The sequence below is a fragment of the Oryzias melastigma genome, linkage group LG9, assembly GCF_002922805.2.
Source record: "Oryzias melastigma strain HK-1 linkage group LG9, ASM292280v2, whole genome shotgun sequence".
Lineage (NCBI taxonomy): Eukaryota > Metazoa > Chordata > Actinopteri > Beloniformes > Adrianichthyidae > Oryzias > Oryzias melastigma.
This window is the reverse complement of record NC_050520.1, coordinates 11,569,773-11,581,568: the sequence shown is the minus strand read 5'-3', so window position 1 is coordinate 11,581,568 and position 11,796 is coordinate 11,569,773. Positions and strand designations below refer to the sequence as shown.

The 11,796-nt window shown below is 39.4% G+C and overlaps 1 protein-coding gene across 3 annotated transcripts in view; it reads left to right on the top strand.

Annotated features, from left to right (window-relative positions):
• The window catches only part of prkg2 (protein kinase cGMP-dependent 2), a 37,694-nt gene extending 34,628 nt beyond the window's left edge, over nt 1–3,066 (top strand). For all 3 annotated transcript variants that reach the window (XM_036213723.1, XM_024260101.2, XM_036213722.1), the window contains 4 exons: nt 846–968; nt 1,162–1,224; nt 2,542–2,608; nt 2,685–3,066. In XM_036213723.1, coding sequence (XP_036069616.1) covers nt 846–968; nt 1,162–1,224; nt 2,542–2,608; nt 2,685–2,780 — 349 coding nt within the window. In that variant the 3' untranslated portion in view covers nt 2,781–3,066. The remainder of the gene's footprint in view (nt 1–845; nt 969–1,161; nt 1,225–2,541; nt 2,609–2,684) is intronic.
• The last annotated feature ends 8,730 nt before the right edge of the window (nt 3,067–11,796 follow it).

Sequence of the window (11,796 nt, the reverse complement as noted above, 5' to 3'; positions counted from 1 at the left end):
ATGCATGAACGGATCAAAATACCACTTTGGGGTTCTTTATAGTGAGGAATGAACAGTAGAATGCATTTAAAACCTCAAAAAGTAGAATTTTCATGGTAGGGCCCCTTTAATAATAATCATAGCTCAAACATGGAGACATGATTACTGATGTTTTTCTTGAACTCTTCACAATAATTAAACCTTATTCCTCAACATCATGTGTCTTCCATTCATTCTAAGTGAGAGTTCCACAGATAGAGCTCGTAGCTCCGCCCACATGCGGCCACTGCATCAGGAACACATTATTTGACAAGCGGCGAGTAGAGAAAAAGGGGCGGGGCGCGCGAATTTATCGCGCAAATCACAATCGGTGTGTATGCACCATAAGACTCCATGTCAGAAAGCTTGAATCATCTCAGACTGGTTTCTAGAACAATGAGTTCACTGGACACTAATGACCTCCACAGTCACCAGAACCCAATAGAACCTTTGGGATGTGGTGGAACAGGAGACAGACATCATGGATGTTCTGCCAACAAATTTGCAGCAACTGTGTGATGCTGTCATGTTAATATGGACCAAACTTTCTGAGGAATGTTTCCAGAACCTTGTTGAATCTCTTTCACCAAATAATAAAGCAGTTCTGAAGGCAAAAGGAGGTCCAACCCAGTACTAGCGTGGTGTCCCTAATGAAGTGGTCTGTGAGTGTATATTCCACTAAAGTTAGATTTCAATTAATGAGTTATTGACACTTTGAATAGTAACACTGAGATTAAAAAAATGAAAACTATTAATTTTCAAACAATTTTAGTATTGACAAAGAACTTAGAATAGTAATGAAAAAAATAAATCTATTCCTTTTACAGCCCCCCATTTTCTGGCAGTGACCAGATGACAATCTATACATTCACCCTAAAAGGCATTGAGAAGATGGACTTCCCTAAAAAGATTTCCAAAAGACCAGAGGACCTCATACGCAAACTATGCAGGTACAGTCCTACACATTTCAAGAAATAACAAGTGAGTCCATCTTCATATGCTCAAGTGACAAAGAGCTGAATTTTTTTTGATGGAAAATTAGATCTGTTTTAGAGGAACTGATGCAGACATCTGAGGAATGATGTAAACAGATTTCCCCTCAAGATCTTCAACTAGAAACAGGAAGTTTGACCTCTGTTGCAGGCGGAATCCATCAGAGCGACTGGGAAACCTGAAAAATGGAATAACTGACATCAAGAAACACAGGTAGGAAAGGGCTGACAGAACAGTATTGATAAAGTAATGAGACCCCAGACAGAAATCCACCCATCTGCCAATCAAAGAAACAGGCCACCATTTATACTTTATTATTTGAGCTGTTGTAAAAGCCAGCAAAGTTCCTTTGTCAAAATTAAACTTTCGGCAGTCATTAGAGAAACTGGATTTCTTAGATAGTCTTGACTTGGCTTTGAGTTCAATAACTGCATGTTGGTGTTTGGGTTGGCAACCAAGGGGCTACTCTCTGCCCCTTCAAGGAGAACAGTTTTCACACACTCAGCTTGAGACAACTGACAACTTGAAGATTTTTTTTTGGATGAATATTAAATTCAATGCTGTCTGTGTTGCTTAAGACCCTTATGAAACAATACATTTCTCAATATATGTTTACAATATATGTAAATATATATTTACAGTACATTCCATATATGGAAGCACTATTTATCAGTATATTGAAATACTCCAAATATTACTGCTTTCTTATATTGAAATATACCAATCCATATATTGTGATTTATCGCTCTATGTACTGAAATATTGTTAGAAACTGGCAGACAGCTGGATCCAAGTGCAGCAGGTTTATCTGGCAACAGGCGTGATGCACAGCTAAATCAGGGTCACGCAGGCAGGGGTCAAGCACCAGCATGAGGGCATCAGAGAAAAACCAGAGTGGTCAGAATCCAGGTGAGGGTCAGGGCAGGCGACAAACAAAGCAGGGTCAGAAGAAACAGAAGAGCAGGTCAGGTTGAGAACGCTCAGTGATGCAGGCAGAGTGGCACAAACAAGACTTTGCAGTCAGCAGAGCTCAGTGCTAAGACTAAATACTTTTGGGAGTGATTACTGATGGGAACCAGCCGAGGAGCTCCTGGGAGTGTCAGCAGGGCTGATGGGAAGTGTAGTGTGGAGAAACAGAAAGCGCTAGAACTTTGGAGATAGTGCTCGCTGAAGGCCAGAGGGGGACACAGGGGACCAATCCATTACAACTATGTTACATAATATATATATTAAAAAGTAGGTTGACCATCCATATATTGCAATAAATGTAAAAATATATGGTTAAATGACTGACATATTGAGATATATTTCTTAATACACAATATATATAATGAATATTATATTTCTCAGTATATTGCAGGATATGTTTGTTTTGTAAAGGGAACATTATTTTGATATTGTCTTTATTGCATTAACATGGAACTAAACCCTCAAAAATGTTCTCTGAGATTATTTCAGTTAAACCAAACCCTATCAAAAATGTAATAACAAAATCTTTCAAAACAGTTTTAACCAAATTATGCTCCACAGGTGGTTTAATGGTTTCAATTGGGAGGGGCTGAAAGCGAGGACGTTGGCCTCCCCGCTAAAAAGAGAAGTAAGACCTGTGTGAAACTCAGAATGTCCCTTTAGAGGTGTCACTTTTCCCTACTAACTTGTCTTCTCTTCTTAAGCTCAAGGGACCGATGGATCACAGTTACTTTGACAGCTACCCCCCAGATGAAGACAGCCCCCCAGATGAGCTGTCCGGCTGGGACGAGGACTTCTGACAGCATCTACTTCATCTCTTTGCTGTTTTCCTCACAGCTTAGACTCTGAAGAGAAAATCCTGATGATGGAGCAGTTTATTTACTAATTGCACCACAAGTTCTGGATTTATTCTTTTTTCTACATTGAAAGTAATTCTATTTTTAAAGTAAACTCTGGTCTCACACTCAGATCAGTCTCAGATCTACATTTAGCTACTTAGTAACTCCACTGGAACAGTTTGGATTAAGTGCCTTGCTGAAGGGCTCCACAGTGGAACAACAAGGCAGAGCATATGTCACACACAGGTTTGATCTTGTTGTTACTGAGTTCTCAAAAAGATTCACAGGGAAACCCTCCCTTTTTATTTGCCTGGTTAGGTGCAGCTGTGTTTTGGCTGTTGGACCATGAAGGAGTCATTTATACTCCAGTCAACTCTTGAGTGGACCATTCCAATGTCATCAATGCTGCCTTTAACAAGTCCCTCCTTTGTTCCCCTCTATTTCAGGCCTCATCTGAAAGTGCTCTCTGCACTGAAAAAAAACTTACTCGGCAGGGTTTTAGTCATATATTTCAGTTGTTTAGAAATTGCTCAATCATTTTAGGCAACAGGAAAAAAAAATAATTACACTGGGTAAATCCTAACCTCACTACGTTTTTGCTCTTAGTAGTGACAACAAAGAGGAAGAAGTTAGATAAAATGTACCCTAAAAATGTATGTTTCTTACTAGGTAAAATAACACCCCAGAAAACTCCATTAAAGGGATGTAATCATTATAATTTTTTACGTTTTAAAAACTTTCCATATATAAATAATATAAAACACACTTTAAAGTGGTGCAATTATAACATTTCTAATTAGCTTAAGTACCTCAAGTATCTGGATGCTATGAAGGTGTCTTGGTTGACACGTCTGTATCATCTGGGCATCTTTGCTTAGACTGCTTAGACTGCTTCCCCTGTGACTCAGTCCCAGATAAGTGGAAGAAGATGAACACATTTTGGCGTCAAATTCTTATTTTCTAGGCTTTGTTGGGTTCTGCCTTGCTCCAAGGCTTTCCTCTGTCAAGCCCTATTACTACTGGCATATTATCCTCTGAAGTGTTTTACTACCTCTTGTATTGCCAACTTCTTTGTGCAGTGCCTTGATCGTGACTGACCAACCTTGGTCCTCAAGAGCAACAACCGTGTCTGTTTTAAAGTTCTCACTGGCCAGCTTGGTGCTGATTAGCAGACTTGGGTCTGCATCCCGATTGACAGAGCATACCTGATTTAGGTAGAGAGCATCAAGAAGTCCAGGGAGAAAATAAATTTAAAAAAAAAGAAGTCCAGGGATAGCTGGAAAACAGGCAGGGTTGTGGCTCTTAAGGACCACACTTAGCCAGCCTTGTCCTTAAGTCAACATTATGCTATGATTTGGCCACAAAATTCAATAACTAAGTTTTCATTTGAAGACTGGGACTTGAACCAACAACCCACCAACTTAAATTTCTTAACTACTCTCCAGGGTGTTTCACCAACCAAAAGTATTTGTTCTATTTATGTTTCAGTTTAGTAGAAGACTCAAATCAACCCAAATTTAGGTATTATTGCAGTCCAAGTCCAGATTAGAGTTTTACTGCAGGTGCAACATGTGAATCCAGTCTGCATCCTGGAATACACTTAGTAGCCTGGAGGCCGTAGAATAGCTGTGTAACATTCATTGACCTGATAGCTGATAAATCTGATGTGAACCTTGTCAAAGTCCTGAAGTAGCTTGTTGAAAAAGTTGATAAGGCTCACACAAATGTAAATAATTGGTCTGTAAAGGCAAGGATTTGGCAAGTGAAAAGGTGTATAACCTTGGAAAAAAAAACAAGAAACATAATAAAGTGTTTAAGCACTGGTGGTGCACAAAAGTCAGGTAAAGGGGGAAAGGTTTAGGAGCGGAGTTGAGGATGGAGGATGCATACAGATGATTTGGAAAGTATAAAAAGAGGAGAATCTTCATATAGGATATAGGATTAGTCTAGACCATTAGAACAGCAATGAGTGAAGGTGACTTTTAACAAAAGCACATAACTTTCTTGAATTTAAGATGCCAAGACCAACCATGTGTAATAAAACCAATGCTATGTTGTACCACAACATATTATTGGGTGGCAAAATGGAGGGTGGCTCCATTTTGCTATTTGATTAATTGTTTGGCTTATTACATTTCAGTTAAACAAAAATCTAAAAGCCCTTTTACTGGTAGAGTTTGTTTAAACAGAGAAAAAATGGCAAAAACAGCAACACTAAGAATGCTCACTGAACTGGGGCTATGCGTGATCATGGCACTATGGGTCAGCATAGTAAAGTGCACCTTACAAGGTGACCCGTGAGCCTCAGGTGATCACATGACAACAAGAAGCCCCCCTTAATCTTCAGATTTTTTCATGTGGGTCGTGGTTTCATGTTTGGCTGTGTTATTTTCCCAGCATAGCTAAATCATGTGGAGTCAAAGAAAACATCTCAGTCCCTTGTGGTATAACAAGAACCTGCAGAATGTTATCAAATCTTTAAGTTCTCAGAAATTGAGGGAAACATGTCATAACATAAAAGAGCGCATACCATGCAAAATCAACTTTTTGAGCTTTTATGTGTATTATATTGTTCATTCCTGACTATAAAGAACCCCAAAGGTGTATTTTGATCCATTCACAAATTTCTGAGCATTCCTCTAAAAACCTGCGCTATTAACACCAGCCCCTCCCAACTCTCAAAAACGAGCTGATGTCACAATGTGAGAACAGCTAAACACTTACATTTTAAATGCGCAATACCATAACCACAACCTAGCAGTAACGAACATCTAAAAGGTGTTTGTTACTTAGAGGGTTCCTTTACTCACATAGGCACACCCACAGGCACACATACATACATATTAGCTCACTCGTGATTGGTTAAAGTAGATCCTCTAAAAACGTGACTCAAACAGACGCGAACTAAACGTTGTCGAGGGGCGGCAATCGGTTGCAATGTGGCGGTAGACAAATCAGAGGCCCTTTTCGAGAAGCAGGTTTTTTTGAAACTCAGAGTTAACAAAGTTAAGAAAAACTGTTTTTTTCTGGTTTCAGAAACAGAGATAACTTAAACCTGTTAAATTATTATTTAATTCTTGAGATTTTAAATAAATACTTATTTTAGCATGTTCCAGGCAGCTACAGTGTTTCTTTTTTGCGTGCAGTGATTTTCGTGTGTGTGTGAAAAAGCGTTTGCAATAACAAAATTGCTACTCTAGAGGAAACTTATTGGATTACTTATTGATCATGACTTAACAAATCCCATATATCAACAGCTAACATTTTGAGGAAAAGTAGACATTAAAGTAAACAACAACATTAGTTAGCCAACAGTGTCAGCCTTCATTCAGAACAAAAATTATATGCAATTTCAAAAGTTGCAAGACATTGGTAGTTGTTGAGTCGGTCGGTGACCCTTTAATGCACAAGCTTCAAAATTCAAGATCCATGTATTGTCATATGCACAGCTTTTACTGGACGGCACCAAAAGAAAAATAGCGGACCCCCAAGAGATGTGGGGAAAAGGGACACAGTAAAGATGACTGTTCAAAGAAGGTTTGGTGTAATTCCTGCAAGACCATGAGTCACACAGGCAGAGCATGCTGAAAGAAAGAACATAGACAAGGCTCTCAGTGCACTCGTGCTCAAGATGAGTGGGACAGCAGAAGCCATGAAGCGGGTTGTGCAAGGTCGACACCAGGGGAGCTGCAGAAAAGGAAGACTTCACATTCAAGACAAAGATGAAAGTTGCCAGCGGAGCAGCACAGCAGATCCAGATAAAAGAACTAGCCATGGACACAGGTGCTACTCACATCATCAATAAAAGGAGCCAATTCAAGAACTTCAAACTTTAAGCCAGAGAGACACAGGTGGCAGATGGAATGTGTACTTTTCCACAGGTACTGTAGGTATATCTACTTGACAGTAACAACAGCAGATGTACTGTGAAGTTGAAGAACGCCCTCTACATCCCCTCATTCCCACAAGAAAACTCTTCTCTGTGAAGTGTGCCACTGCTAATGGGGCTAAGGTACACTTCGATGAAGGTAAAGATGTTCTTGAGGTGCTTGATGGCACACAATTTAACATTCATGTGTTTAAAAGGGTGTACTACTTACAAACAGATAATGATGAAAATGATATGTGTAATCTCAGTTATGATCTTCAATCCTGGCACAAAATCATGGGTCACTGCAACGACAAAGATAAACTGCAATTGCAGGGTGTAACAGTAGGCATGCACATTAAAGGTGCAAAGCGTCAGCCTGATAAAGAATGTGATGCATGCATAAAGATAAAGTTCACCCAAATGAGAAACAAAAATCCAAATTACAAAGTTAAGACACCACTTGAGCTGGAGAACACAGATCTAGCTGGCCCAGTAAACAATGAATCAATGGACGGCTTCAAGGACATGCAATCTTTATAGATGTGTATACAGGGGCTGTTTGTTTAAAGGCAAAGAGTAACACAACTCAAACCACTGAAAAATGTCTGGCTGAAGTAGCATCTTTTGGTACTGTAAAATACATTTGGTCAAGCAATGGGACTGAGTTCACTAGTAAAAAGTTCCAGACACTACTGAGGAAGAACAAAATTAAACATGAAATCTCCTGTCCTTGTTCCCCACACCACAATGGGGTAGCAGAGAGCGAAGGACGCACTCTCTTTGAGGTGGCCCAGTGTAAGCTTATCAACGGTGATCTACCCAAGAGCAGCTTACTCCAGGAATCTGTGCTCTGACAAGCACCCGGGGACTACCCCCAATACAACATTGACGAGGAAAAGGTGTGATCTGGCAAAGATGCAGAGTTCGATTATCGTGAGACATTCTCACCTACAGCTAACCTGAAGTGTATGTATCGCGATGCCGCAGGCAACCCAAGAAAACTTAACATTACACCAGATGGATGCCAAAACAACTTATTTGCATGCACCTATTGATAGATATGTTACTAAAAAGAGAAAGAAAACCTAGTGTGTGAGATAGAGAAGTCCATTTATGGCCAGAAACCACGGGGGTGTCATGGCTACAGTACACCTAAGAGACCCAGATGCTGAAACCCGGAAGAAACACAGCGGAGACGAGCGTGGCAGGTAAAAGGTTTAATAGCGAGGTAAGGAGACAGGGCTTGAGCAGATCTTGAGGTTGGTTCCCGGCATGAGGCAGAGGCGGGTGACGTCACTGGTGGATTTCGTCCCAGGAGTGTAGGTTCGTGGAGGCAGAGGCTCGTGGTGTGACCGCAGGAGAAGACAGAACGGGGGATCCAGGCTGAGGCTGATTCTGACGACCACTCGTGGTATGGATTCCTGAGGGTGAACAGAGAGAGATTTTAGGCAAGGTTCTGGCGTGACAAGACATAGAAGAAACTTGACGTGAGGACCAACTATGCACCATCAGGGGCAACGGACTGGCGAGGAATGATGATCCAGGAGCTCCTTATGAAGGCAGGTGTGGTGATGAGATGAGTGGTCGCAGCTGGGGAGAATCAGCAGCCAAGGGGAGAGGAGAGGGGGAGGAGACTGACAGAGGCACCACGACAGGGGGGAAGGAAAAAAATCAATTTATCACAATATTTCGTTTGGCGATACTTGTATCGATTTAAAATGTTGACATGACGATATTTATTTAATTATTTATGAGCATCCTCCTTGTCTTGCTTTTGTTTTCCACTTCAACCTCCGATATGAACTAGTCTAGATGGCTCAAACATTGAAATTGAGAAGGCACATCGGCTGGGAAAGTTTCAAGAAGGACGAAGGCCAAGAAAGATTGTTGTCAAGCTTCTCAGGCTCAAAGACAACCAACGTATCCTTTCTTCAACAAGAAAGCTGAAGGGAACAAGTATATACATCAACAAAGACTTTTCAGATGCTGTGCAGCAGAGGAGAAGAGACTTGCTGCCCCAGCTGAAAGCTGCCAGAGAAAGAGGCGAAAGAGCGGACTTAAGGTATGACAAACTTGTTATCTGGCCTGCAAATGGACAGAGACAATCTGATTAGATGATCATGAGAGCATTGTATTGTAATGTATGTTTAATTTTGTTTTACTAATTTAAATATGACAAGTTCAATTATAAATGGGTCAAAAAAGGGTATAGTTTTAGTGCATTTAAATATATGTAGCTTAAGAAACAAGATTCATGAAATCACACAATTATGTTCAACAGGGAATATTCATGTCTTAGCCTTATCTGAAACACAACTAGATGGTACTTTTGAAAACTCAATGCTAACTGTTGATGGGTACAGATTATACAGAAGAGATAGGAATCAAAATGGTGGAGGAGTAGCATTTTATGTTAAGGAGAATATTGTTGCAAACTTAAAACCTAAATTGATGTCCAGGGATATTGAAGTAATATGGTTACAAATTAATCTTCCATCTAGTAAGCCAATACTGGTCGGATGCTGTTACAGACCACCAAGTTCTAACACAGACTACTTACAAAAAATATGTGAAAATATGGAGATGGTCTCTAATAAAGGTGGAGACATTAATATAGACTGGTTTTTTCAAAAAAATGTTCTTTGTTTAAAAAGATCATTACAATGGCTAATACATGTAATCCTAAACAGGTCATGACACAACCTACTAGAATTGCTATTAACAATTCCTCTAAATCAACCTGTATAGATCACAATTTGAACATTGAAGCTGATGGTGTTATGGTGTCGGTAAACCATTTAATATTGCCAATCACTTGAATGACTTTTTCATTAGCAAAGTTGAAAAGCTGAGATCCTGTATTGCAACAAAGAATATAAATTATCCTTGTCAAAATATTCAATTGATTATGGAAAATAAAAGCTGTTCTTTGGTGTTTGACACTGTTAGTGAAAATAACGTTCAGAAGTTGCTTCTCTCACTACCTGATGATAAAACACCTGGTTTTGATTACATTGATGGTAGAATTTTTAAAATAGTTGCAAATGTTTTAGACAAACCAATATGTCACATTTTTTAACAGAGCATTGATCAGTGGAGTGTTTCCTGAACAATGGAAACAATCTAAGATTATACCTCTAATTAAGGATAAAAAGTCTGGGTTTACTGCTTCAAATTGCAGACCAGTTCATGTTCTCCCTGTTTTAAGTAAAATATTTGAAAGGTTAATATTTAATCAAATGCTACATTATTTTATCTCAAATGATCTTCTTACTAGTGCACAGCACGCTTACAGGGCAGGCCATTCAACCAATACTGCATTAGTACACATGGTAGACCAGTGGCTAACACACATGGATGATAAGAAACTTGTGGGTGCTGTACTTTTAGATTTCACAGCTGCATTTGACATAATTGACCATGATATTCTGTTGGAAAAGCTCAAATGTTATGGATTATCTCAGTTGTCTCTTTCATTGTTAAGAAATTATCTTATTGGCAGAACACAGAAAGTCCTCTTCAACGGTAGCTTGTCTGAAACAAAATGTATATCATGTGGTATTCCACAAGGTAGTTGTCTGGGTCCACTTTTATTTTCAGTGTTTGTAAATGATTTGCCCCAGGAGGTGAGAAATGCAGAAGTGGTGTTGTATGCAGATGATGCGACTTTATTTAGTGCATCTGCCACTGTCCAAGATCTCAATACAACCTTACAAAAATCAGCTTAATTTAGTCACCAACTGGGTTAAGTTGAATAAATTAGTTCTTAATACGTCCAAAACAAAGTGCATTGTTTTTGGTACAAAATATTTGTTCAAGGCACCCTGTCACCTGACTTTGAGTATTGACAATAGTTTGGTTGAACAAGTGAGTAAAACTAAGTTATTGGGCATCAAGTTGGATCATTACCTTTCATGGACAGATCAGATTAATCACATAGTATCTAAGATGGGCAGAGGTATTGCATTGGCTCGAAGGTGTGCACAATACTGTCCACCTTCAGTCATGAGAACAATTGTACAGTCTCTGGTCCTGTCCCATCTGGAGTATTGTCCAGTCATTTGGTCCAGTGCTGCACAAGGCCAATTAAAAAAATTACAACTGGCCAGAATCGAGCAGCCAGGGTGGCACTTGGCTGCTCTTATTGGACCAAGGTGGATGAAATGCACATTACTTTAGGTTGGCTGAAGGTAAAAGAAAAACTACAACTTAGTCTTCAATGCTTAATGCATGATGCCATCTTTAAAAAGTCCCCACAATGTTTGGTTAGAAATCTTTTGCACAGCGAGTATTGTCATCAATGTCAAACTCGACAGGTTAGCTCTGGTGATTTGATTGTTCCTTTTTCAAGGTCTAACAGTATGAGAAGAACAGTTTTGTTTAGATCTTCTGCTGCATGGAATCAACTTTCTGGGAAGATGAGGCTTATAAATAACAAATGTCATTTTAAAAAGATTTTAAAGCTAACATACATGGACCACCTACAATAACTGGAACGATTTATGGTTTGTTTGTATGAAATATATGTTGTTGGTGTGAAATGTTGCATTATTTAAATGATGGATACAACAATGAATTTGCTTTGACTTTATTTTGACATGTTTAGTTTTTATATGTAGATGTTGTTAATGGGTTTAAAAATTTTGTGAAATCTTTTAAAGTTTATGTGAAACTTGTAAAATGTGTTTTTATGCTTATGGACCCCAGGAAGACTAGCGACCACTCGGTGGAAGTTAATGTGGTTCCAAATAAACAAATAAACTTCAACCTCCGACCACAAGTTGGCAGCAGAGCGCACTGAGCCTCTTTGAGCAGCTCTACACCCCGACCAAAACAACAAGAAGATCTGTTAAATGTTCAGTCAGTATCGCAGTTTTGGTTGTTATGAGACATATACTACTTCGTTTCTACTTGGAATGGGTACGAAAAATCGAAACTGTGCCACGTTGCTTCCAGTATCATCTAACAACGTGGATTATGGATCTTCGAAGCGGCTCAGATAAGAACGAGTGAAGCAGTGGAGCTGCAGTGGGTCATTCACGGAGCCTTCATCAAAATGCTTTTGGCAAAGCGAGCAAAAATTCTGCTGAACTTCACGGCTATTGA